The following is a 27,432-nucleotide window of genomic DNA, read 5'->3' on the forward strand; positions in this document are numbered from 1 at the left end:
CTATTTGTACTCCTCAGCCTTGATATCGCTCTCGCTTGGTTTGCCACCTCATCGCTGGAAATGACTACTCTCTAAGGAAACCTATTCAATTACCAGCATCGGAACGAACTATCGACCGTCACAGTCACATATTATATTGTCCAGGACCACAATCATATGTGCCCGGTCTTGACGGCTTCCGGACATCTTCCTACTCCTTGTACACTGAGCCCATTCGTAGAGATATTCCCGTAAGTCGCCGTGCTGGGCTGGTAAGGATAGGGCATATTCTTTGCCACCAGCAGGATTTATGCACTGCCTGAAGCCCGGGCTTCGCTAATCTACCGCTTTAAGTACGTTTCAATGTCTTGCTAGCGCAGTCAATCAGAATTATTATCTTTAACATATTTCATAACTTTTAGTAGGATAGTAGTATGATATTGGTAAGGTCACCGAAAGTTGTCGTTCTTGGAAAAGTCTGAACGTTGACAGCAACCATAAGATGGAAAAGTTCGGATTTATGCTCTCAAGCTCTAGTTAGTATTAACGAGACTAATTGTTGTAAGCACACGTCTGTCTTAGTATTAATGTGACGATTTAGGTTTTCACAGACTAACTCGGCGAATACGTGTAACTAGATTCCCCTTCGACTAGTAAGAGCGCCCAACTACTGATATTGAATATCGAGCTCACTGCTTAAAGAGCACTAAGTTAATATATGCCGGTTATTGTAAGCCCATAGGGTAAAGTTCATTACCGCAGTAGCAATACCCTTATTGTAAAATAATAACAACCCATAAGCCTCTTTACTATTCTCAGGTTCTATTCAGATCTTCAACAACGACATGGCTCATTGTGCTCTCTAATGCAGCTAAACTATCTAATAGAGAATACGGTTATCTCTAGCCTAGTCTTACCTAAAGACACCAAAACTAAGGCTATCCATAGAAAGATTGATAACATTGAAAGTTGTAGAAGTAAAAAGAAAAGTGATTCCGTATCTGTTATCAGCATATGTGTCTTATCTTGTGTACGCTCTTTACTACATTATCATTTAGGCGAAGCCTTCTCGACGCATCTAGAAAAATAAGACCGAGACCAACAGCAATGTATCATAACACTTTCCACTTGATGGTTAGAAAGCGGACGTTGAAACTAAAATTCTTTAATTACTAGGAGATAGATAGATCCATATTATACTTAGAATCCAAATAAAAGCCTGCTAAACATTAATTTCTATATAAGTTAAACCTTTAAATTCAACAAGATGAACAGTAACCACTAAACATCACCGTTTCAACTATAAATTTCTTTGTGTAAATATCTATATATATATAATACACTAATCCCTGCAGATGTACACATGAGATATTGATGTTTGTACAGCTATGCTGTTGGATGCACCAAGGATATGGTGATACGGTTAACCGTACGTATCGGTGGCAATTAAAAAAATTAGGGGTAACTGTTGATCTCTATTTTGCGTGAAGAAGAAGGATAACTATCGTGGGTTGGTTGGTTAAATAACTAACTTATTGCCGCAAATCCTTGGCGGAACCTTGGCCTAATTAGCCGAGGGTTTGCTTGCAATGAGTCATTGGGGTTAATCTAATAACTCTGATAATTATCTGCGATGGTCAACATTGCACTATATACAACTTACAGCACCCTTTCTGCTGAATTGACAGAGGATGATGAACATGAATGTTTTTCTTTTAACTTCATGAGAATTAGGTTTAAAGTTTTCCCTACCTCTAGGGAATTCCTTCGGCCTCAATTCTTATTAGCTAACAAACTATGTCCAGGGATAGCAACTTCAAAGCATGCAACTCGAGAGTTACCGTATCTGTATGTCTTTGTTTAGTGCGTGGTGCTGGGTTGTACCTTGTCGAATGTGGAATGAATGATTCCGATCGCTTTTATTCTTTAGCAGGAGTTTTTCTCAGCGTCTATAGTACAAACCACATGTCTTTGGGTAGCAATAATACTAGCAAACAGCGGTAGCTAAGTGGTGATGCAGTAAACTTTGCTTAATGGCGGTGAGGTCATAAAACTGTAGAATCTTCAACGATCAACTCATAGTTCCAGACTAGAAACTCTCTGCCTCAACGCCCCCTTCCACGTTTGAAGGCAGCATTGACTAGAAGATTCAGTATAACATAGGAGTTACACGTATTAAGTCAGCACACTGCGAAGTATGTTTAGGCTCTTAAGACTCTTAACTTGCGACTAAAACATAATTTATATATTATGATACACGTCCTTTCAGCCATCACCTCAAACTAAATAGCATACGTCCCAGCTTTCGACTGTAGACTATCGTAACTTAGCAGGGCAGTAATAAGTATTCTGTTTCACAAATTTCCACTTTTGCCAGTCTAGCTCTGACGCAGATAAATAGACCGCGTACTATGCAGGACCAACGAAACCAAGGTCGCCAATCAGCAACACACATTATTACCTAGCTATTCCAGCTTGTGTTTGGATATGGTTCCCCCACGTTGGACACCACCTTCACGAGCCAGATGATAGATGCTCGGATACTTTTTTCAAAATGTGCTATTTACGGCCTATGAAAGCACGTCCTATGTTAAGAGAATATCGTGTTTAGTAAACTGCTACCTAACAAGTCTCAAATTTAACAGTCCTCTCATCTATGAAGTCGCACTTACTATGCATACGTGTTCATGTTCAACCATGCACCCACAACAACATTCGTTGACTTTCGCCACCAGTATAACGTAGCGCCCAGATTGGCTTCACTTTCGCCGAACGTTTCCCAGGGTGTCAAAATGTGGTTCCGATTGGTTATAACCTGCAGAGAAAGTTCGGTCCTCAACAAGGTGACAGCCTGTCAAGGAAAACGTTACACCCGGAGAGAACGTTAGAATTGTTCTGCATCATCTGGAGGGGGGGGGGGTAAAGTAGTTCTAATAGTTTTTCTTTAACAATTACCCAACAAAGTGCTCGTTTCCAGTCGAATTTATCGTGTTGTTTAACAAAAAAAGTCCTGTATTTTGGATTCCTTGACCCTGAAAATGACGAAACAATTGCTAATAAACGAATATAGTCACGTTCCACTTCCCTGGAACCGGGGTCCTAGTAGCTTTCAACTACCTATGAAATGCACGGTCCTACTCTCGTAACTTTGCATCACCCGAATTCAAACGATGAAGTCTTTTTGTTGATGATAACCGAAATGCACTCTGACTTCCCCCGGCCACGAAAACTCCGATTTGGTTGGTGGTTAACACGAAAGTCAATCGAGGCTCACCCACCTGTTAAGCGCTAGCCTGGTGTCTCTTTATTTTTTCTTCTTCTTTGGCATTTCCGCTATTTACTTGGCTGCTGCAAATTGAGAGACCCCAAAAGTCGACTCGGACGCTCAAAGCAATAAGGCGGCCGCGGCGAGGGAGCACAAATGGTACGTGTGTAGGAGTTGGACAATCGCCGCAAGCCACACATCATATGAGCCACAGCAAAAAAAGGTAAAAGTGGTTATGGGTATGATATGGCGAGCGATGGTAGATAGCGTAATGGAACGACCAGACACCAAAGCAGTTGAACATGATGGCCGAAAGCTTACTTATTTCGAAGACCATCGCACCAGCCAAAAGGAGTGGAATGAGGGATATGGGTGTCTTCTAGAACGCTTTGGCCTCGAGTCAAATAAAAGCACATAGGCGACGGGAGCGCTACCTCAAATTATTACTCCCTTTCGCGTTCGTGATATCTTTCTGTCAAAATCGTTTGCACGCAAGTTGGCTCAAGCATAATTCTCACACGAGCCACTCTTTTAACCCCTTCTCCGAGTGAGGACGCGGTGATCTAGTAGCAGCTCAGAGCGTCACCCTAATCAGACCCAAGAAGGAAGCGCCTCTGAGCCACTGCTTTATGCGCATATCTTCTTGTTAGTATTAGTGCAGCGCTTTTTCCTAGTAGGACCTTCGCGGAATTTCCTCCCAACCAATATTCGGTCTTCTTCAGCGACTCACATCTAGCCACCATAGGCCCTGAGTTTGCGGGAGCTTTGCCTCCTGCAGATCATTCCTTACAGTTTGCCAAGAACGGCTTACGCTTTGATATCACCAATACCCGATGACCCGACAAACTCTATTTTGAACTGATCCGATCGGGCGAGTCAGGGCTGGAGAAGGATGCCTCTTTCGTCATGAATCCTTAAAGTTTTATCAGCAGCTTGGGACTCTCATTTACGCTTGGATCATTGTTGGAACGCGACTTGGAGCTTCAAAACACGGCTTACTATGCCATATTAAGCTGGGCTGTGAAGCGATGAGTCTCGTCATACGGCTCATAATAGCTTGTACGGGGCGATCCGAGAAGCAATGAGCAATGCCACAAGCCCGGTTGGGGCGTTTCCTCCCCCGCCGGGCGTCATTCCCAATTTCGAGAATCCTCGAGATGCTGGGTGGTTGCTGAACGTCGTCGCAATGAGTATTATGATGGGAGTCACGACAATTTTCTTTGCTATCAGAGCATATGTGAAATTGTTCCAGACAGGCTCACTTCTACCAGAAGACTGTACGTATTCCCAACAGAGAAGCCATCTATTATAACCGACGTCAAGCTGACACTTGGTACAGGGACTTGTGCTATGTCATACGTAAGTGTCTTTCAAAAGCCCGGCTTTGCGGATGGTATGTAACAAACTAACACTGCTAGATTCTCATTATACTCTACGTTGCGATTGTATTTGTGATGGCGCATCACGGCGAGGGGTACCATGCCTGGGAGATCACGAAAGAGGCATATCAGGAGGTGATGCGGGTGTGTATTCTGCACACAAAGTTCTCGATGAAAATTGGCTAACGCAGCATCGGATAGTGGCTATATGCGAGTTCCATCATTTATATACCGGCAGCATATTTCACGAAGGTCACGCTTTTGCTCTTCGAGGCTCGAGTCTTCGCGATCCACGAGCGAACCTCCCGCGGGATTCGGATCTTCATCATCGGCTTGTTCATAAGCTACGTCCCCATACAGACATTGAAAACGGTCATTTGCTGGCCCATATCTGCATTCTGGGATCCTCGCGTACCGAAACCGAAGTGCCTCAATCAGCGGAAACTCTTCATCGCCGACTTGAGCCTCGCGATCCTCACCGATGTCATAATTGTTGTACTTCCGATACCGCTTCTTTGGGGTCTGCGCTTGCCTTTGCGGAAGAAGGTTAAGATCCTGACGCTTCTCGGTGCAGGCGGCATTGCCACAGCCGTTACTATCTATCGCATGTACCTCGTTGTCCAATTCCTCGGGTCCAAAGATGTGACTGCCGATTTTGTCGTCTTGGACATCATAACGTAAGTTTGTTGTTTCACGCAGAGTATAAGCTACCTGTGGGTTAACAATCAGCTTAGAGCACTGGAACTTGTGATTGGTTTGATTTGCGCATGTTTGCCATCGATAAACATCCTTTATGAACGCATACGAAAAAGCGGACCGAAACCTACGGGTAATAGGCCCAGGACTGTACGTGAGGCCAAGCACAAGAAGCAAAATCCACAGAGTATATCTTATCTATGGAGTCTGGTGACCGGGAAGCAAACAAGATCTGCTCTTACCGAGGCTCCTATAACGGTGGGCGCCAACAGCCCACAACTCGAAACGAATTTTGACACCGAGCCGGCAGCTCTCAGTGGCCCAAAAATGAAAGCAATCAACCCGGAGGAAGACTTGGAAACAGAGACGGTGCAATGTGTCGGAAATTGTGTCTTTAACTCCAGAGCAAACTCGATTGACGGTCGAAGAGAGGGATGGCTAGTGGCAGAGGCTGAAAGCTCCACAAAAGGATCTGAAAGAGAGAGGATACCACGGTGGCAACACCACGAAATTGAGGCGAGAAATTCCTGGGAAGCTGTGTGGGAACGAGCAGTACCCGTGTGTGATTTACCGACAATACCAGAAGACAGCGGCGCTCCTCGGCTTGAGCTCACGATGCATCCACAGCCAGACTGGGGAAGTCTGGCCCCCGTTAATGCAAATCACGTTATAGTCTGAACATAGCGTAAAATATACCCACATTTCCAATGAAAGGACGATATGAATCTGACCTTGCATCTATACACATCTTTATCGAAGCTTGAGAAAAGATCGGGTGTCATGTCTAATGATCAAGAGAAAGACAACATAGACAATCTATTATCTAGAATGAAATATAATAAAGACGAAGTGCATAGAAGGTTTGAGGAAAGAGAAGTAGTCGTAGCCAAAGCTAATGAACCTGTAGGATGCTGCAGAGCTATGTGCCACCAAGTACTCTAATCCAGTTCCATGTAGTTGCGAGGGCATTACCTCAACAAATAGAAAAAACAGGAAGAGCTTCATTGGAGTTTCAAATATGAAAATATTTATAAATCACATCAGATCCATGCTGTGTCATCTTTGGGTATATAACACTTAGTCTAGAACAGCCCTTGGATGTCACTGTTGGTAGGCTGTCTAAGATTTTCGCAACTACATAAAACCACAGTTTTAGAGGATATCTACGGTATCCAGTACACAAATAACTGACCAATGCATAGCGAGGTCGAAAGCATCCATTTTTCCAACCTTGACATGAAGTCTTCTTAAGGTTGAGCAAGTTTTCCGCATCAGGAACTCGATCACCTCCGGGTCTCCAGATGGGCGGGTCTTATTTAGCAGGCACGCTGGCAGCTTTTTCGTCGCGGTGGGTCCGAACAGCCAGCCCTGTCACAATGGCCATTACTGTCATTGTCCAGGCAGGGTAACTTTACAAAGACTACTAGTCTGCCGTCCCCAATGTTTCCTCCATTTTGACCTCCATATTGTGAACTTATTGTAGCCATTTCGAGATAACCTGGGGTTGTAAAATACTAGTCTTGGTGAAAACAAATCGGAGCGGAATTAACAAATTAACCCAAGAAATAAGTAAAAAGTATCACGAGTCAGTATTTGTCACGAATAGTAAATCATAAACGAGACTTGTACTGTACAAGAAAGCGCATTTGGTTCGGTGGTTTCTTGACTCGCGGAGGACTACAATGGTGACGATAAGATATCTCTAATAGGCCAAGACTCTTGGTTCGGAACGTCTCCGTAACAAGAAGCTTGGTCACCAAGGTTCTACAAGCATACATGGAATTGGTGCGGAATCAGCTGAATCCACGAATGACTTTGGCAAGGGTCTGGCTGATCAGTATGCAGGTGGGCGGAAAACAGCTTGTTGATTCAACAGCTGCAGTATCTTGCACGAATGTAATCTCTTGACGCCATCTATCGATGTTACACAATTCGATTCGTTCGAGAAGGTGAGTTCGCACACAAGCTCAGAATGACAACGTGACTGGGCATCGTCTAGTGACGATGCTCGGATGATACGACGGAGTGTTACACCGCCGCGCTTGGCACACCTATTGGTGCTGCCCAATACGATGTGCTTAGCGTATTGCAGCCTCTTGATTAGGGAGCCTTTCCGTACACTTATGCTTGTCGCCAAGCCCGGGCGGGTATGTAGGTAAATTTGCGTCGAAGCATGTTGGACTACCGGGCTGGGTCATTGGAGCCGGTGATTCGCCTACCCAAGTACAGAGCGGGCCTTGTCCCAAAAACACCTGCTTCTTTGGGTAGTAGTGCGCCGCATCGTGACGTTGGGAACTGACTGCGTAGCATGGCTCCGGCCTTCCACTCGTCTCTTTTCGACCTTCTGTTTCTAGCAAGAAGAAGAATAAGAAAGGAAAGTATTATACTTTTGAGGTGTAAAGCTGTGGGGGACACAGCGAGGCCCAAGGGTTAGCTTATGGATACCACCGCCTACTCATAACTGACTGTAAAGAGATATAAGAGATCTGGTTGCGCGCAGTGAATAGACATTTTTAATCTTCACCTCTCCTGTTCTTTGTGTTATCTCATTGTGGTTCACCCGTCAATCAATTCCTATTCCTCAAAATCCCCTAGAATCCCCGACCGAACCACACAAGATGAAGGCTACCACCTTGGCAACCCTGGCCGTCTCGGCCCTTCTTTCCGGAGCCTCGGCCAAGGAGATGGCGCCTAGTGAGCTCATCTCTGAGATCTACGACAGCGGTGTTATCCACAAGGACATAATGGCCCGTAAGAAGGTATGCAGCCGTCTAATATGGAATCCACAACATCCTTGCTGACTTCGGTTCACAGGCATCATGGGATCGCCAGATCGAGAACGGAGAGATGGATTCTGCCGTCTATAGAAGCCGTCTCGCCGAGGAGGGCCCCGTCTCTTGTGTCAACGGTGTTGCGGAGGTTGTGCCAGGAGACGCCAATAACACGTTCAGGTGCAACAAGATCGACTTCTACGACTTCAAGAGCCACGCCGACCTGGGCTCAAAAGCCGGCCAGGGATCCTCGTCTTGGGGATGGACCAGCCCCGATGGTCGCGAGTTTGCCATCATCGCTCAGGCTGACGGAGCTGCCTTTGCCGAGATCACATCTGAGGGCAAGCTTGTCTATCTTGGTCGTCTTCCTCAGTACTCTAGCCAGTCTATCTGGCGAGAGCTCCGTGGGTACAAAAACTACATCGTTGTCGGTAGTGAGGCCTCTCGCCATGGCGTTCAGATTTTTGACCTGACCAAGGTCAGTTGAGTCATAAATCGTTTTTTCCCGCTTGAGTGATGTTAACTTGTAATGATAGTTGTTGGATATTGACCCCGCAAACCCTGTCACTTTCAGCAACCAAGGCGATTTAACAGGTTGGTGGAACGGTTTGCCTGCGGGTTCCACCCACAACATTGTCATCAACGAGGAGAAGCAGTACGCTGTTGCTGTCGGCGCTCAGCCTCGCACAAGTGCCTGCCGCTCTGGCCTGATCTTTATCGACCTCAGCGACCCCTCCGAGCCTACCTCCCCCGGCTGTGCCGCCGGCGATGGGTACGTCCATGATGCTCAGTGTCTGGTTTACCGTGGCCCTGATGAGAAGTACTTCGGTCGTGACATCTGCTACGGCTACAACGAAGACACCTTAACAATTTACGATGTTACAAACAAGAACGAGACCAACATCATTTCCCGTACCTCCTACGAGGGTGCTAGCTGTAAGTCATGGAAGCCATTTGCGCAACGGTCCGAATTTAATACCAACTACAAATGCAGATACTCACCAGGGTTGGGTTACGAACACGGAGTGGCAGGAGTACCTTGTCCTCGATGACGAGTACGATGAGGTTGATGCCACTGGGCCTGCTGCATCCGGTTACCCCATCACCTACTTCTGGGACATCAAAAGCCTCGAGGCTCCCAAGCAAACTGGGTACGCTGTCGACTTTTCTTCACCGTCTGGTCCTCCTTTTGATTTGACACTAACTCATCATTTTCTGCAGCTTCTACCGCAGCGAAGCCTACGGAATTGACCACAACCAGTTTGTCGTCGACGGCTTTGCCTTCCAGAGCCATTACGGTGCCGGACTTCGTATTCTTGATGTTTCTTCTCTGCCCGAAGACCCCACTGGAGGCAAGGTTTCCGAGGTTGGATTCTTCGACATCTACCCTGAGGATGACACGATGCCTAACGGGGGATCTATCGACTTTGTCGGTACTTGGAGCCACTACCCCTACTTCAAGAGTGGCCACATCCTGATCAACACTATTGAGCGTGGTGCATTCGTTGTGAAGCGATCTACATAAGAGCCGCAATTTGCATCGTAAATAGAAAATACAGCCTGACAACCCCTGTCTGCCAAACTGTGGCCCTTTCAGGCTAGGCTCAATTTAATGACACTTATCAGTGATGGGAATTATCAACTCAAATGACTTTCAGTCCAACCTACATGTCCCGGTAGATATGGGCTGGCAAATCAGCCAAAACGTTCGATACAAAGTATATGTTGCCTAATCAGAAGCATTTGGATAAGAAGACAACAAGGTCGATTCCCTAAGTCTAAAGTTGTCCACTTGCTGACCGTTTTTGAGACGTGGTCAATGATAACGCAATCCTCTTCTTATACCTACCAGTTCTGAAAGAATTTCGTGTATCGTTGTCCATGAAAAATTTCATCGCGGTGCTAACATGCTCCGATATTTCCGTTATTACCGTAGCCATCATTCGCGTTGCTGTTACCATGGACTCAGCGCCGTACACTATTACAATCAATCGATGATGAGTGAGGGGGCGCCAAGTCGGACTCATTGCTATTAATACGCAGGTCCTTCGGCCACTATTCTCTCTCAGGTTTTGGCAGTGGCACTACCAACCTCTAGCGCGTACCCTCAATCCTACGAAAAGTGCAAAGAGGAGAAGAACAGCCGAGACTGAGTAAAGGAGAGATTATCTTCTTGAGTATATAGAGTTAACGACTTTATGTCTCGGAATAATTGTAGGAACTCGAGGTCGTGGAAGTCTAGTTGATGTCGAACTCGAAGATGTACTTGATAACCAGAAATTAAGCCTCTTGATGAAGTCGAGAATGAGGAAAAAGAGGAAACCTTCAAAGAGGCTAGCAATGATAATAGAATTAGACTGGGTTGAGCAGGCTGTCAACCCTCCAACGTGATTCCACTTAGGTCTCACTGACAGCATAGAGCCGTGGAACCATTTTTGGCTCCTTATGGGAAGGAAAAGTGAATGCTTAGCGCTACCCAATTACCAAATGTGGTACAGTAGAGAAACCTTTAAGGTCTCCCTGTTTGAAGAGGTATTCTATTGCACCATTCTCATCAAGGCGGGCGTAGGACGAGGGAAACATCGGGTCATGGGTCATAATGAAGCAATATGACTCACTCGAGAGGTGCTCAGCAACCAAAAGGATGTAACATCTACGGACAACATCCTTTACCAAACATGAAAGCACGCATATGGCACTGCAATCATAACATTCGCCCGTCAACAGATCGATGAGAGCGCTTAATGACATGATCCAAAAAAGGAACCATGTCGGTCTTTATCCAGAGTCAGGCAATGCAACTCGTTACAGCCACCCTAAGTTCGGCTTCACAAATTAGTTCCGGAAGGTTGTTAAACCCAATAGTGGTTTCGTACAAAATGCCTTCTCGTAAATAAGTCATACAAAGCAAGGGCTTCCAGACGTTCTATCCATACTCGGAACTTGCGGCTTCACTCGTCTTTTGAGTCCGAGACAAGATCCCCGTTATTGCCGTTGTCATCATGATGATGGAGAGGCTAGAGGAGGATACTGCATGGATACGTCTGGGCCCGTAGAAGAAGTTGCTCCTCTAGACTGTCCGCTTCTTGCTCATGAGAAACTGCAAAGCTGTTCGGCGTGACTTCAGATTCAACGAGAAATCTGTCCCAGTCGCATAACTGCAATTCCGATTTCTTTGCGATGGAAGAATCTACAACGTCAGGATTCTGAAGCTGATAAAGGTGTTTCATCGTCGGCTATGTCATTGCCATCGACACGGAGGCCGCCTCGAAATTTCTCACTGTTTGGATCGTTCAACCACGCAAGATCTATAGCGTCATCGAAAGTCAGGACCCGATTGCAATGGGATTGTGCATTATCAACTGAATCTAGGAGGAAAGAGATTGAATCCTCCGTGTACTCCGTCGCGGCGAGGGCTATGTCAACGCTGGTAGTGTTCTGGGTGGTCGTCTGCTCAGCAGACTGCATAGGCTCGCATTTATCGGAGAGAAGAGGTTGAAGTCCAGGGAAGGGGTTCGGTGGCGTTAAATGCGCTGAACTCTGGAGGATTGCAGTCTGGTCGAAGGTTTTCATATCGAACCAACGGCGGAGGTGCTGTGAACTACCAAGGTAGGTCGACAAAAATTCGAGACTCTGACGACTTGAGTTCTCAGTTTCTCCATGGATGAGGCACCCTTTTTTGTTCCGTGGACTTGACGCTCTTGAACTGTGCCCGTAATGATTGTGCCCACAATGGGCAGCTGAAATACCCTTGCGAGATTGCAATGTCTCGCATTGCGTAGAGGCGTGCTCGCAGTCTTTTTTGGTGATCAGACGAAGTGGTACTGGCCAAGCGGAGGCATAAAAAGAAAGCGTTTTCTTGGTAGTGTGCAGTGCTATCAACTTCGCGGAGAAATGGGAAAAGGTGCTTCCGTAAAACTTCGATGTGTTTCTTCCGTAATCGCATAGTGATACAAGCCCAGAAGAAAAGGGACAGTAGTCGCTGATACGCCATTCGTCGGCAGACCGCTCTTGAGAGTAACAAGATCTCAAAGCACTAATGTAGTCCTCGATCTCGGCCACTATCACGTTGTTGGATCTATGACCAGCATCCCTTGGACAGGAGCTGAAAGAGAGAGAAGAGATCGAGATAAAGAAAACGTTGCCAAGATGCCTTGCAACCCACGAGATTCACGAACACCAATGGAGTCTTCGGTGCCTTGTTTGAAAGGTTCAGATTTACCCGTGTTACTCTCTGTGTTGTATGAGCCGTGAATTGCCCGCCGTGCGTCGGTCTGAGGAAACATCTGAATACTTCCGAGGAATAAAGAATCATCAAGGAATTTGAAGAAGCGTTCGGATTCCCACACTGGTACCAAACTCCAGCATCAGCAGTCCATATATTTCAGGAAATTTAACCGGAACACGGGCGCTGCTTCCTTACCCGGGAATCCAGAATGTCTGCGTGCCTCCTCGAGAGTCGAGATCACTCACCCAGTCTTCTCCGAGTGAGCAAGCGGCTTCTAGTGCTTGTCCCATTGTGGAGAATTATCGACGGTCATATCACCCAAGCAAGAAGAGGTCATAACCTCGATGATACTCTTTTTGGGAAGGTTGCTGAGACCCATAACTAAGTGCTCAACGGCCGCATTTTTCTTCAGGATAATGGCGTACCATGGATGTAGAAACTTCGTAACGGTGAAGCCAGAATAGACCCCAGGCCGCCGCAAAAGTCCAATCGCGGTTTCTTGTCGTGTAAACAGTTCCACGTGTGGTTCCTTGACGAAAGAGGTGATTTGACAAGGACTTGTGTTTTTGCACTCTCTAAAGTCGAGAGAAGTACGAGGGTTGTTGTGTTTGCGAGGCTGCCACGCTGAGCGATGCCCGTTAAACAGCAACCTCAGCAGGTGTGGGAAAACACCGAGCTACGCCATCTTCTTGGTGACTATCACCATGAAAGATAAACATGTTAGCTCTCTCTCCATATAAATTTGTGCCATCGTGGATTCTACAATCCCTGAAGAAGAATACGTAGCTTACCACTAGCCAGCAAAAAGCTGTAATAGGCACGAAGTAGTGACGAAGATGTTGCTACACGCCTAGATGAGTAGTACGCGTTAGAGATTTTGACGAGAAACCTTTTCGTAGCAATTCAATATGAGAAAAGGAAGGATGCGCGAAATTCAGAAAACTAAAGTTTCAAAATTTTGAAGTCGGTATCTGATTTCGGGGGAGAGATAGAAGGAAAGATTAGTTACGACCATGTGAAGTGTACCAGGATAGGTCTTTTAAGGAGAAAGGTACAGAAAGACGTTCAGCGCTTCTTGATTGACGGTCACACTTTTGCAATGATTGCAAATAACTTTGATCAGGTGGAGTCTTAAGATATTAAAGTTGTCACCCTTGGCGACGTTCAGAAAGGACTGACGTTCTCGTTCAAGCCAACGCCGGCAACAACAAGGGCCAAGGCTCCTACTGTGTGTGAAGCAGTCTCACGAGCTGTAGAAACGCAATTCAGTCTCTTGGACTTGGAGCGATTTACTGAGATCAGGCCGATCAGACTAAGGCCCCTGCCAGCACGGCACGGGGTATTCTTGGCCCCAGAAACTGCGTTAACTATGATCTCGCTATTTCAGTACTAGGTTAAAAGTTGGCTGCAGTAATAAGCATGGCTAATCCAAGCTATTAGGTGGTTGAGACACGAGGCCTTCGGTGGTGCACTATGAAGTGACCTCGAACTATTAATGGGTCCCCTCTTGGACTCTTTGTTAGGTTATCCTTATTGCTGTAGCCAGACCTTTCACCTAGTACTGTACTAAGCCGATTATAAAGTTGAAGTTGGCTGTGGCTGCTGTCGCTAAGATCATAGAACTTAAGGTATTCGGCAACGAGTCTGGCATCATCAGTGGTCACTTGATGGCGTTGACTTCCGCAGTAATTTTGATAAGTCGACACTTCTCCTAGCTAACAAAACCTAACCTTTGGTGGAGGCCTGAACGTTGTTTGGTAAGAAAGGCTGCATTCGTGTGATCGTCAGCAATAATAGCCCTGCAGTGTAAGTCTGAATGCTCCCACCAACATGGATCAATACTAGGCAATAACACTAAACTAAGCATCCCATGCATCTGCATGACTTCAGCATATATATTCTCCACGAGGCTCACGGCATGACATGGGATGAAACGATCACGAACCCTAAGAGCCCGCAGCGTCGTGACGTTCAATGGGTTGGTGCTGGCGGGCATATTGCCATGCAGTTCGACTTGAATGAGAACCCTGGATTCTGGCCGCTTCATCACCACATTGCTTGGCACGCCTCGGCTGGTTTATCAGCACAGTTTTTGGTATAGCGGGAGGAAGCTCAGCGATTGATCATTCCCCAAAAGGTCAAGGACACCTGTATGGACTGGCAACTGTCGACCCGGAGCAACATCCCGGTGATCAACAGCGGTCAGTGGAGCTTCGACGTTCCAATTCTCGTCCGTATTATACCTCGTTGGTCGTACCACATTTGGGAGGGTCTTATTGAGAAGAAAAATGGTTGTATCACAAGACACTATAACGTATAAAGACAGACCTCTTACATACTAAACAGATATATGTCCATATAAGATTTGATGCAGTGACTGACTCAATGATGAATAAGAATATTGTGTAACATAGTCAAAATCCTTCGATGATATACATATTTACCTAGTTTCAGGTCTGATCAGTGATATCCTGCACATCCGACGACGAATCCCCATTGGTCTAGATGTTCTGACCTATTTTATTCGGTCCCGAGAATTACCGAATGAAATCGGACGCTCTTTTTTCGACTTTTGGGCCGATGGTCCGCAACTATGAGTGTCAAATTCTAGGCCGTTGCGCCTATCCTGGTGACAATGCCATACTCAGCTTCAAGCATACGCAGTTTTGTGAGAATTAATCGAAGAATGTGTATCCATTGTCAAATTGTGTACATCTGCAAAAGATCCGTGGGAAAACACGGCTATGAATGATATAATTTCTATTTTCTCAGAGTCCTTCGGAGCCCTGTGCGGTTTAGTGAGGCAACACAGAATGAACTTACTTCATCCAATCTTCGTTCTGAACCGCGGATCAAGTACTGCTTTGAAAGCTTCATCATGAGACCACCTTATGTGAATCTGCAGGGCTGACTGTTAAGTTCAATTTGTACCCATGAAATGTAAACGAGATGCTAAAAGGCATTGCTCTCAAAGCTAATGCCACTTGAAATGTATATTAGCCAGTCTTCTTTGATTAGCTCCAATCGCGCTTACTCTAATCCATCACCTGGTTCCTCTGTGCAATCATACATTTGGGATCCTTCAACTGCTTTGTATGCAAAACGCTTTTACGAAGACCTGACCGGGCGGGCGTGTGTTGGGTTTGTCGGCGTGAGACCACAAAGGTTACCCCGAGGGGTTTACTCATTAGTCTGCGACGCAAAGATCCTGTTACTCGTGGGGTGCTTATCGCTGAGTAAATATGTGGGTGTCATAGCAGAAAATTGGTTTGCGACCTCTGTAAACTTTCAGCTTGGACAAACCCAGCACTTCTCCAACCGACGTGCGAGGGAGGGATGCAATCTGCAATTGGTCAACTGCCTTCACATAGCCTAAGCGGCATGTTTCAAAAGAAATGCGGTGCGGCTTCCCGCTACGGTAATTTATGCATGATACAAAGGAAACCAGGATTCGGATAGACAGCAATTATGAAGCCAATGCGCATTGCCCAAGTTGCTGCCTTGGTTGGCACCTAGAGAACTATAAGAAGTGCCACAAAACTCCAATGGAAATGCACGATCAATCATTGAGCTATCCATGCTATTCATTTGCCAAATTTAAGCATACTCATACCCATAGAGTCGATCGACATGGCTGCCCCACCGAGTCTTGGACCTACACGGATTATTCTTGACGTCGTAGGAGATGTTCCAGATTGGAAAGAGGAATACAAGAAATTCTTGTTATCTGTAAAAGACTCGGATGGTTATTTCCGCTATCGATGGGGTCCTTGGAAGGAGGACTCGCATAAGTTGGAGATAATGGCTAGTACGTACCTTTCTCATCCACTCGAATCCACCCATTACTTCCAGCATGTGCCTGTCATTACTTACGATGGTGCGTATCTCATAGCTTGGGCCTCTCTGGAGAGTCGCGCTGCATTTGGGAAGTCCCCGCAACATCAGCAAGCAGTTGAGGCTCTGAAGCCAGTACTTGCCGGACCCATCCCTACCAAATGTCCCAGATTTGATCTCGATACGAACACATTCGTCCCTCCGCCGCCTCAGGTCATCAACAGCCCTATCTGTGAGGTTGTTACGATTCGTCACTGTAGTGGCAACGCAGAGGAGATGGCTGCCAAGCTTAAAAAGGCAGAAACCTTGCCAGGTTGTTTTGCTGCCCACTCGGGTATTGGGGCGTCAAACACACCTGAGGGCACTATCTGGCTTGGGTTCATCGGGTGGAGGGACTATGAGTCAAGCAAGGATGCGGACAAATCGGTTTACATGCCGCAGGGTGTAGGCGATATGGAGGTCCATCACATCAACTTCAATTTTCCTATTAAGGGGTTTTCTGTTACTAATCCTGGGAGATGAATGGTTCCAGCGGGTACTATAGTCTTAGGCCACGGAATCAAGGCAGTTCATTACTTGCTTGAAATGAAAACCTTCTGACTTATTGAACACCGTGGAAAAGAGAGCACCATTGCCAAATGAAACAAGAAACTGTAAGCGGAGTTCTCTGCTGCACTGTTTGCAGAAATGAGAAGCGTGATTATAGCTTAATTGTGTTGCTATAGGGATGGATAGCTACTTGAGTAATCATCATAGGTTCAACGTGTCATGTTGATTTATTAATATGCGTTGGCTTCCGAAGTATTATTGTAGCATATTTATTGCCGAGATCTGTCTCCTCCACATTCTGCAACGAGTTCTTTGTTACAAAATTTTAGTGGTAACTAAGCTCACGTCAGAAAGGTTGCTTTGTATTTCCAGTACCTTTGCCTTCTAAGTTCTGTGGCTGGCTACAAGTTGGTATTCCCTGAATACGGATGGAAATTGCGGACTTCGATAAACTAGGTGCTAGCAATGCATCGACGCAATACTAAGAGTGAAAGGAAAAGCTATTTTTAGTTTTGCTGAGTGTGTTTAGAAAGTGTAGCGGACTTATCAACAACTCGATCCTAGTAGTACATCAAAAGAGAACAGGCTTATGAATCCTCAGTTCCTGTTTTGCTGCGCTCATTGCCTTTGTGGGCCTCTTTCCAAAACTTGCATCACCTCAGCCAGCCCCTCCTGGAATAACAGCATGGCGTAAAAGGTGTGAAAGAGAAACAAGAAATCCGGCTTGAGAGGTTGGTTGATAGTTGGATTGCACGCCATATGCTCATAAAGAATTCTGACCTCTCCGGTGCGCTCTTGATTTCGGGCGATGCTAAACCTATGAGCGCCTGCAAAATGAGTATCGTCGGCGCCAAACACAAAATCGATACTGCTTTCCCTTTTCTCTTGTATTCGAACAAGATCGCTAGAGTCCTGCAATTCGATATGGCTGACCTGGAATGCACCGAAAAGTATAGAGTGCATCGATGGGAGAGAGGTTGGTGACAGCGCCGATGTTTCCCACAGTGGTGTCTTGGCGGTGGCCAAGCCAAGGCCTTGCAGGTGTCAAGATACGAACCATTAAGCTCAACATGCACCCCTGAATCAACCTGTAACTTACCAGAATAGGACACAAATGTTACTCGCGCAATTTGCAGCAAGTTTCTTTCGATTGCAAAGACTTTGCCCGCAAAATATCCCCTCACAAAAGCTGCCAACAATATCTCGTCTGTCGCGTCTTCCGCAGCAATGTTTTGTGGGAGGGGCAAGTCCATAAGATATGCGTCTCCAAGAATAACATGGTCTCTCGGATTCACTAATCCCTTGAGACTATGAGATTCCTTGAAGTTATTCGAGATTCCGCCTGTGATGGTGATGCGGCGCTTTTCCACCGGGCGAATACGGGCGTAAATATCCCATACGTGTTTGGCAAACAGACAGCACGGTACAGCGGCTGTAAGAGCGAGGATATAGCGGCCGCCGAAAAACTTCGAACCGGTGATCATTTTTTTTAATGGATTGAAAAGATGATGGAAACAAAGTTGAAAGATAATAGCATGACTTCCTAGGTTAGAAAATTGACATCTTTTTTAAAGAAAATTAATGTGGATATGGGTGTCTCGCGTCACGAAAACAGTTCGCGATGCTGCTGACGCCGACTTTACCCGCGCCCAGTATCTCAACTGCCAGCACTAATTCTTATCGGGACTAACGTCCACGTCAGTTAATCAAAGTTCCCATATTCATTGATCTTCTGCTTACGGGGGGAGGGAAAGCCCATTTAGGATGAGCCACCTGCACCAAATTTGCGATTATCGAGCAACCTCCCAAATGACGCAACACTCATGAAGCCCCGTCACGGAGACCAATGTTACATCAAGATCGGTTGAACTCCTTGAGGCGTTAGATTTTGTGTAGCCTATAGAAATACGTAGCTAATCAATGCACAGGCCCAACTGTTGTGATTGGTGCCTGCAGGCAAGATAACGTAGCAAACAAAGACTTGATACTTGTACAATATATAAGAACCCGTGGGCGGTGATAATAGAAGTCTCGGTTGGCGCTGAGGAACATTGTATTCACTGAAATACAGATATTACTCTTCTGGTGACTCGAATGTTCCTTGGGAGTAATATACAAAGAAGAATGTAGCCGAAAGTTACTATTCCCAGTTGACCGTAACGTAACGTTGTTAAACCTCTCGGGCATATCCCGAAGTCCAATCGCATACGCACAAGCGGCAGCAACATGGAATTGCCTATTTTCTCTTTTTCTCCCATAAAAGAGTGAGCACGATCTTATATTTCTTCCTCTAATTCGCGGGACTCTTGTTTCAGACCTTGGGCTTAATGTTTTTGACCGCATGGTCGATCGCGTACCCATACCCATGGATTCCGAAACCCATGATGACTGCCACTGCCTTGTCGCTCAAGTAGCTATGATGTCGGAACGATTCTCTTGAATGGGTGTTGCTGATATGCAGCTCGATGAAGGGTATGTCTACCCCCAGGAGTGCGTCGCGGATCGCAACGCTCGTGTGGGTGTACGCCGCCGGGTTGATGATGATCACGTCGACGTTGCCCCTCGCTGCGTGAATGCGGTCGACTATGGCACCTTCCGTGTTGGACTGAAATGATTGCAGGTCTGCGCCGAGCGACTTTGCGTGTTCTTTCGAAGATGCCTCGAGCTGCTCGAGCGTGGTCGAACCATAGATGTGTGGCTCGCGGGTGCCCAGGAGATTCAGGTTCGGACCATTGATGAGGAGGATCGATTTTGCCATGGTGACGATATGCTGTAAAGATTCTGGCACAGTCAAACTTGTAGATGAAGAAGTTGAACTTTCATTCAGTGGCGGTCTTGGAGAAGCCCAAATTCGAAGTGGTTAAAGATTTCAATGGCTAAATGATTTCCCCAGTTACACCCCCTCACGGAACCCCGCATGAAGCGCTTCACTTTGATCCACCTTCCACGTTGGTGTGGGGAAGCAGATGAGAAACCCCGCGATATGGCGGCAAAGCCTTCATCCATCGCGATCCACCAGCGTCCGACACCGAGACTCGGATAAGCGGAGCTCTTCCAAAGAGACTACAGGTAGCTTGGCCGAAAATGGACGTTCCTTCATCGTATACTCTCAGCAGCAAATGGCGAGTGTCTCTCATCATCTTGATTACTGCTAATATTGGTTATCGACTTTCGGGTCCTATTCAAGCAAACCCCCTACTCTTTACTTTTACAATAGTATACGCGTACAATAGACTAGGACAACTCCAATTCTTAAACTATTTGCGCTTCACCACTTGGCATTTGGGCACTCTCACCAGCCAGTACAAGCCACATGCAGCGTTGATGTTGAAGCCAATGTATAGCCACAAAAGACCAAAATTTCTCCATCGATCGTCATACTTGATCTCAAAATGGGCAAGGTAGTCATCCGTGGTGCTCATCCGGCAGTAAGCGCAGAAGTCCGTTGCGGCAGAATTGACGAGATATCCACCTGCACTTTGGACGAAAGGACCGAGGAACTCGCCGCACGTCATGTTCGCTGGTAACGGAACTGACACGAGTTCCTTGGCCGTGCATGTGACCTTGGACCCATGCAAGCAGGCCGACAATGCTCCGCTGGCAAGATATGTCATCGGGCTGACCCAATACATAAAATCGCTCCAGATTGCGGGGAGGTCGCTACGGAGAACGCTTACGCCGCAGAAAGACATGCAGAGGATGGCGAAGAGACTGGCTGGGATGCTGGCGAGGTCGGCTGTTTCTATAGCTACGATCGCCATCTGCGAAAAGGTGCTCATCCAAAGGAAGAACACCCAGATGAAAACAAACGCGGTAAAGTCGCGCATATTGACGTCGTCGGCGGTAGTGTTACGGAAGAACCCTGCGGGATAATACCAGCAGAAGAAGAAGACGACCGCTGCAATGGTGTTCCATACCATTTCGACGACAATGTTCGATAACAGATACGCTGGAAGGGTTAGCAAAGTATTGCAAGTCATGGATCACATCTTAACTCACTGGTCCACCGATAGACGCACGAAGGTCGTTCCCGGGCCTCATACAGCGCTCTCTGAGGGATGAGCATTGGCATTATCTGCTTGCTGAACTCATTAACAGTAGTGAGACACATGAAGAAGGCATATAGCTGGTTCTGCAGGCCCTGCAAGCTGTTATCTGACTTGAAGGTAAAGCCGATGTAGAGAGCCTGTGTATTCATGATTAGCAATGTCGCTATAATGCGGTGAGATGTCTTACTATGAGACATGTTAGTGTAAGTTTGGACCAGGTATAAACAGGCGATCTCCAAAAGTGTTTGGCAGTGCGTACCAAGACGTGGTGAAACTGCGTCCAGAATGACGATGCAAATTCTTGGTGAGCAATCTCGTCGCCTGCCGCATCTGTTGTTAGCTGATGTGTGTCTTGTTGACGTAGGATCTTGAGCTCCTCCTTCACTTCACTGTACTCTTTGAATGAAGGCCAAATATCGTCCCACTTGGGACCATCCTCGGACATTGTAGTGATCTTGAGCATCCACTCTGCGGGGTTCGCATCAGCAGGACAAGGTGGCGCGCCATTACGCTCAAGATGGTCGATCATGGTTGTTGAGTTTTCACCAATATCTTTGATAGTATTAGTACTAGTTCCGCTTGCGTAACGGAAGAGAAGCACTCACCCCCAAAGTACACCGTCTTACCACCACGTTGCAGCAGAAGACGCCTGTCAAATCGAGAGAAGAGCATCGCTGACGGCTGATGGATGGTGCAAAGAACAGCCTGTCCGCTCCTCGCTAGGTTCTTGATGAGGTCGCAAATTGCCCAAGACGTCCGGGAATCGAGTCCTGATGTCGGTTCATCGAGGAAGACCAGGAGCTGCGGTCGGGCTACAAGCTCGACGCCAATGGTCAAGCGCTTGCGCTGTTCAACATTGAGTCCCTGGCCAGGGACGCCAACCACGGCGTCAACAAAGTCGCTCATGTCGAGCAACTCGACGACTTCATCAATGTAAGCCAGTTTGGCTTCACGTGGAGTATCTGCGCTTTGGCGGAGCAGGGCACTGAATTCAAGGGCTTCACGGACCGTCATCGTGTCCAAGTGAACGTCTTGCTGCTGAACATAACCCACGCGGTTAGGGATTGATTTGTCCGTTGGCGGAATCAAGGATGGGCCTCCTCCTCACATCACGCTCAGAATAAACTGATAACACCTGGACCACTGATGTCGCGAACCCAAGAGGCAGCGCTCATGGCTTGCGTAGAAAACACATCGAGCATGGCTGTTGAAATCGGCTCCGGGGGCCTAAGGTTCCGAAAGATGCAACTTTACCGATCGCCCACCACGATGCCAGTAGTTGCGGATCTTGTTACCGACTAGTGCGAGACTTGATTGTATACAACCAAGGGGTGGCATGGCAACATATTGTCAACCAACAGCTCAACGTTAGACATCAAGAGACGGGCGCGGCACACTGGAGACTCGGGCGTTGAACAACGCTCCCGCATAAGAACAGACCTCAGTAGAACATCCCGTCTGTCAGCTGGGCCTTCTTGGCCCAATAGTCAGAAATTCAAAGGCAGGTTTCGCGTGACATTTGCGCGGGAGTTATGATCCAAGTTGCACGGAGGGCCGAGGGCGCAATGCCCAGCCATATATCCGTAAATACCCGAAAATCAAACGAGCAGCCAACCCTTGAATACAATTCATTGTGAAAGCCTTGTAACTTCCATTGCATAATCGGTGGTTGTTGATGTTTCATTTCATTCCTAAAGAATACATTCCTCGTGATGCTCAGATATATTAAGTCTTGCATGCGTGCCCTCGCCACATTCATCACGTAAGTTTCATAAAGCCGTCCAAATTCGTCACGAACATTCCTCACGTCAAAACGCATTTGCCGCACTCATTGGTCCTGACCAACCCACCGCTCGGCGACGCGCGAAGTCACAAACACGCCCGCCGCCAAGATGGTGAATCCCGGCGCGAACAGCAGGAGGATTGCCACCAGGACCATGTTGGCGAGGAACTCGGACGACCCGAACGGCGGAGACCTCCCGATGAACCCCGGGCCCATCGTGTGCACCTTCACGTTTGCTCGCCCCTGCTGCGGCTGGTCCCTCGGCGGGTGACCCCCGCCCTGCAAGTGAGCGAGGTCTGCGTTCGGTAGGTTGCTGAGTGCGGAAAACACATCCGTGACGAGGGGCTTGCTCTCCTCATCGACGACGACCCCGGACAGCCACGCGCGGATGTTCTCGTGCTGATCCAGGGCTGGAGTCCCTCGGTCTCTGGGCTGTTGCCTGATCGGAAGGCTTTTCTTGTCCATCGCATGCTCATTTGCGATGGCTGTGCGGTCATCTTCGTAGATGAAGGAGCACCCGTCTAACAGGGAGTGAGCGGCTGCAGATGCAGGAGACTTCTTTTGGCGCTTACCGAAGTGATCCGCAAAGTTTGTGGTGACCATCGGAGATGCGGGTTGTTTATAGATGAGTCTTCTTTGAACCGGTGAAAGAGCAGGTCCAGGACGAAGTACACGAGGAGGTGGTCTCTGATCGTGTCTGGCTAACAGGTTGAACTCGTCGTGGGCGTTCGGCAAAGCTGCACATCACAAGAGATCGAAGCTCCAATATTTGCTATTAAACCAAAGGCTACTCTTGTTGATTGTTTGGCTGACACATGCGTTGTCAGGGGGAAAGACAACCGAAGGGAGAAGCGGCGAGATTGGAATGCTTCATCTAAATAGTGGCAAGATTCCGCGTCAGTGGCTCAGGATGATAGCAAGCTTGCCCAAAAACTTAGAAACAAAGATTCCAGTACTGGATCGCGGGATACGTACATGACAGGCAACTGCCGAGTAGCCAAGATAGTCAGAATCCGCCGACGCGCCATATCATCCATAACCTTTTGTCCAAACCGCGACTTCCAGACTATCATTCTATATACTCGATACTTTGTCTCATTTTCTGTCTCTCATTAAGTCTCGAAGCGCCGTTATAGCAGAGCAATGCCCTAGAACACAGTCGTAAAATCAGACTAGAATGTGGATGAGGATCGTACTGACCTTTGAACTATTCGGACCTCAGACTGTACCGAGTCTAAAACATCTGCTATGTTATCCGCCGCGATGTCGATCGCAGCCGAATATAAATGACTAGTTTATAACGCTATGTGTTGGTGGTTGTAACTACTCGAGGGGCCAGAAAGTTATGTCACTTGTATTGTGCATCTATAATAAATCGGTTCAACTCTAAAACGTCCTTGCCCTTCTTGAGTGGATTTTCATAATTAAGGTTCTCCTTTGATTATCAAAGTTCTAGCAAGTACCACAGATTCGAATACTGTTAGTTTTTCACTAGTTAATTAATAGGGATCCTATATCTTATAATATCACAAAGGTTAAGAAAAGGTAGTTAATTATTATTATTAATAGTTAACTAGTTAACAAGGTAAAGTAGGAGTATAAGTGTAGTAGTACCCTTGCGTATAGGCAAAGGTAAAGGATTCTACTAGTAGGTAGTATATTATATAACCTACTGCCTCTAGCTATATTACCTATATACTAACACTAGTAACTTTCTTATATAGTAAAAGTCACTAGTGCTCTTATTTTTTCTAAAAAGCCTAAAAATATAATAAAATAAGAAAAGTAAAAGTATTATACTTTTTATAGTTATATACTACTATAAATTTATTTATTTATTTACTTAGTAAAGGTAGGCTTATACTATTTTATTTAAGTATATTTCTCTTTAGCTATAGTTATTAAAGTTATATACTTATATTAAATAAATTTAACTACTATTAATTTATATAGTTTATATAACCTATTTCTTTTTTTAAGTGCTTATTATCTTATATTTTATTATTCTTATTACTTTTTATTATATTTATATAACTTATCTTTTTATTTATATTTTTACTTTATTATAAGAAATAAGACTCTTAAGTGCTTAGTTTAAAGAAGACTTTATAAACCTATTAGTAAGGTTATTATTACTATAGATCTATTATACCTTAAAGAGCTTATATTACTTATATAATTATTATAGTACTATAATATTAATTATTAAGTACTTTTTATAAGTAGTTCTTAACTTTACTAGGCACTTATATAGTAAGTATAAGTTAGTGTAAATAATAGTAAAGATTAATAAGTTACTAAGCTTATTTACTACTATTATAATAGTTATAAAGAAAGTATACACTATATTAATACTTATAACTATACTATAGACTTTTAATATAAGAATACTTTATATTACTTATTTAGATTTAGTTAATAAGAAATAAAGAATATTACTATAGAAGATAAACTTACTTTACTTATTATTAACCTTTTTATTAGTAAAAAGGATAATAAATCTTAACTATAAAGTTAAGTTATAATTATTAGTAAAAGATTTATTAATAAATATAAAAAGCTTTATATTAAGTAAGTTAAAAGAAATAAAGGTAAAGCTATAGTTAAGTAAATTTATTTACTACTAGATTCTTTAGTTAAGTTACTAAATAGCTTTACTATCTAGCTCTTTATACTAAGCTATAGTAAATAAGTTAAAGTATACTTTAGGCTAATAAATAAAAGTAATATATACTCCTTAAGTATACTACTAGATATAGTTTTACTAGGCTATAGGTAATTTCTTATTAATAAGTCTTAGCTTTATACCTTAGCCCTTTTAGTAAAGTATAATAAAGGTATTTTTAGCTAAAGTTAATAAGATAATCCCTTTATTAAATACTAAAGGTTTATTCTTTATAAGTAAAATTTTCTATTTTATAAGAAGCTTTACTTTAGTAAGCTTATTATCTTTATAATTAAAAAAATTAACACTAGTTAAGCTAATTATATTATTTATCTATATCTTAATTATTATAAAGTTAAGGTTTTTTATAAATAAAAAAAGTAAGTATAAGTTATATAAAGTAGTAACTATATTAAGTTTTTTATAGTAGTAGTAGTTATAAGTTACTTATTAATAGGTACTTACTTTAGTAAGGCTATATAATAGCTTTACTACCTTTATAATAGTACTTTAAAGGTAGTAATTATAGATCTAAAAAGGAAGTTATATATAAATAGTGTAGTTAAGTTATAAAGTTAATTATATATAGGCCTATATTATATTTTATAGTTATATTACTTTACTATTAGCTATAAGAGAAAAGGTAAGTATAAGAATTATATACTAGCTAGCTCTTTAAATTATAAGTAACTAAACTAGTAAGGTTTTTTTACTATTATTACTATAACCTTATACTACTAGTTATAATTTCTTATATAGCTTATTATTTTTACCTTTAACTTTATTAATAAAGTAAAATTTAAAGATATAGCCTTAGTAAATAAAAAGGTTATATATAATAATTTTAAATATACTATAGTTAATAAGGCCTTAAATTTTACTTTTTCTTAACTATTTAAAAGGCTTACTAGGTATAGTAATAATGCCTTAGTTATATAGTTATTATATAAGTGCTAGGTTAGCCTCTTCTTTAGCTAAGAGGAAGGCACTAGAGGGTTTATTTATTTCCTATAGTAGTATATTAACTAAGGTCTTATATAGTTGCCTATAGGTACACTATAGAGGAAGAGAGGTTACTATTTAGATAGGTTTTCTTATTTTTATAGTAATAATAATAGTATCTTTTATATATTTACTAGTATAGTTAGTATTTATAGGTTAATTAGTTTAAGGATTTATATTAGTAGGCTTACTTATCTTTTTCTTAGTGTAGTAAGGTTTAACTAAAGTAAAATAGAAGTTATATAGGCTATTAATATTAATAGTATAATCTTTACTATTAATAAATAGTAAGTAGTATAGGCTAGACTACTTGCCTTTTTTATACTATACTTATACTTTACTACTTTATAGTAAGTCTTTAATAATAAAAGTATTTAGGCTATTATATACCTTAAGAGCCTTATAAACCTAGTATATTATATAACTCTTATAAAGGTTATTAGTAGCCTTTTAGATAGTAGCTACCTATTAAATAATATTAAGTAAAAAGGTAAAGTTAGTAGTTATATAAAGGTAAACGCTAAATACTAAAAGGGTTAGTATAAGACTATTAAGGCCTATAGTGTTATTAACTACTTTAACTATACTCTAAAGAATAAATTCTTAGTTAGTAGTTAAGTACTCTTTATATATAATTTTATAGGCCTATTAAAGTACTATTAAAACTAAGTAGGATATTAATACACAAGGCAGTAGGATAGCTAGTATATATATAACTAATCTAAATAACCCTGCCTAAAGGTCTTGTTACTAGTGCACCCTAAGCGCCTATAAACACAAAGGTAACTTACTAACCTTTATCTAAGAAGATAATAACGTTAATTAATAGACCTTAGTCTAATTAAGGCTATAATTTATTAATTAAACGTCTATCTCTAGTTAGTAGTTAAACTTAGTTAGTAATACTATTATTACTAAGTAGTATAGAACTATATATAAAAGGTCTTATTATTTAGTTATATAGTTATAAGGTAGATAAAGTACTTAATTAGGCTAAAAAGGCCTAATTAAGTATATAAGATTAAAAGAATATCTAGGATTAGTTATATTACTATTATAATAAAGTTATAGTTAAAGGTAAAAGTTAACTTATAGGTATTAAATTCTATATTTTATTTATCTTCTTAGTCTTAATTAGTATTTAATATCCTAATTAAGATAATTAAGGCTTTACTAGCTAGAAAAATACTTATAAAAACTACTTAAAAAAAAACCTAAAATTTTACTTTATT

General features: G+C 43.8%; 7 protein-coding genes across 7 annotated transcripts; 3 read left to right on the forward strand and 4 right to left on the reverse strand.

The window, feature by feature from the left end:
- Positions 1-4,325: 4,325 nt before the first annotated feature.
- Positions 4,326-5,997, forward strand: LY79DRAFT_524717 (uncharacterized protein; the record flags this gene model as incomplete). Its single annotated transcript, XM_060555653.1, has 5 exons — positions 4,326-4,521; positions 4,584-4,603; positions 4,663-4,767; positions 4,825-5,300; positions 5,358-5,997. 5 exons carry the CDS (start codon positions 4,326-4,328, stop codon positions 5,995-5,997), a joined length of 1,437 nt encoding a protein of 478 aa, XP_060409584.1.
- A 1,865-nt stretch (positions 5,998-7,862) lies between these two features.
- On the forward strand, positions 7,863-9,669 carry LY79DRAFT_640526 (uncharacterized protein). Its single transcript, XM_060562338.1, has 5 exons — positions 7,863-8,078; positions 8,134-8,568; positions 8,627-9,026; positions 9,085-9,241; positions 9,312-9,669. The coding sequence occupies exons 1-5, from the start codon at positions 7,938-7,940 to the stop codon at positions 9,613-9,615; spliced, it is 1,437 nt and encodes a 478-aa protein (XP_060409585.1). The 5' UTR covers positions 7,863-7,937; the 3' UTR covers positions 9,616-9,669.
- A 6,279-nt stretch (positions 9,670-15,948) lies between these two features.
- On the forward strand, positions 15,949-16,687 carry LY79DRAFT_652800 (uncharacterized protein; the record flags this gene model as incomplete). The annotated part of the gene is made up of 2 exons (XM_060562585.1): positions 15,949-16,126; positions 16,211-16,687. The coding sequence occupies 2 exons, from the start codon at positions 15,949-15,951 to the stop codon at positions 16,672-16,674; spliced, it is 642 nt and encodes a 213-aa protein (XP_060409586.1). The 3' UTR covers positions 16,675-16,687.
- A 223-nt stretch (positions 16,688-16,910) lies between these two features.
- LY79DRAFT_567331 (uncharacterized protein) lies at positions 16,911-18,302 on the reverse strand. Its single transcript, XM_060558886.1, has 2 exons — positions 17,801-18,302; positions 16,911-17,735 (listed from the first exon to the last, which is right to left on the reverse strand). The coding sequence occupies exons 1-2, from the start codon at positions 18,183-18,185 to the stop codon at positions 17,320-17,322; spliced, it is 801 nt and encodes a 266-aa protein (XP_060409587.1). The 5' UTR covers positions 18,186-18,302; the 3' UTR covers positions 16,911-17,319.
- A 710-nt stretch (positions 18,303-19,012) lies between these two features.
- LY79DRAFT_673271 (dehydroquinase class II) lies at positions 19,013-19,459 on the reverse strand (the record flags this gene model as incomplete). Its single annotated transcript, XM_060564156.1, has 1 exon — positions 19,013-19,459. One exon carries the CDS (start codon positions 19,457-19,459, stop codon positions 19,013-19,015), a length of 447 nt encoding a protein of 148 aa, XP_060409588.1.
- A 499-nt stretch (positions 19,460-19,958) lies between these two features.
- LY79DRAFT_696602 (multidrug resistance protein CDR1) lies at positions 19,959-21,952 on the reverse strand (the record flags this gene model as incomplete). Its single annotated transcript, XM_060564834.1, has 5 exons — positions 19,959-20,650; positions 20,701-20,887; positions 20,938-21,302; positions 21,356-21,853; positions 21,886-21,952. The coding sequence occupies 5 exons, from the start codon at positions 21,950-21,952 to the stop codon at positions 19,959-19,961; spliced, it is 1,809 nt and encodes a 602-aa protein (XP_060409589.1).
- Positions 21,953-22,321: 369 nt separating this feature from the next.
- LY79DRAFT_706783 (uncharacterized protein) lies at positions 22,322-23,264 on the reverse strand. The gene is made up of 2 exons (XM_060565034.1): positions 23,106-23,264; positions 22,322-23,054 (listed from the first exon to the last, which is right to left on the reverse strand). Exons 1-2 carry the CDS (start codon positions 23,134-23,136, stop codon positions 22,579-22,581), a joined length of 507 nt encoding a protein of 168 aa, XP_060409590.1. The 5' UTR covers positions 23,137-23,264; the 3' UTR covers positions 22,322-22,578.
- Between the last annotated feature and the right edge of the window lie 4,168 nt (positions 23,265-27,432).

Source organism: Colletotrichum navitas, assembly GCF_030913465.1.
Source record: "Colletotrichum navitas strain CBS 125086 chromosome Unknown LY79scaffold_82, whole genome shotgun sequence".
Classification (NCBI taxonomy): domain Eukaryota; kingdom Fungi; phylum Ascomycota; class Sordariomycetes; order Glomerellales; family Glomerellaceae; genus Colletotrichum; species Colletotrichum navitas.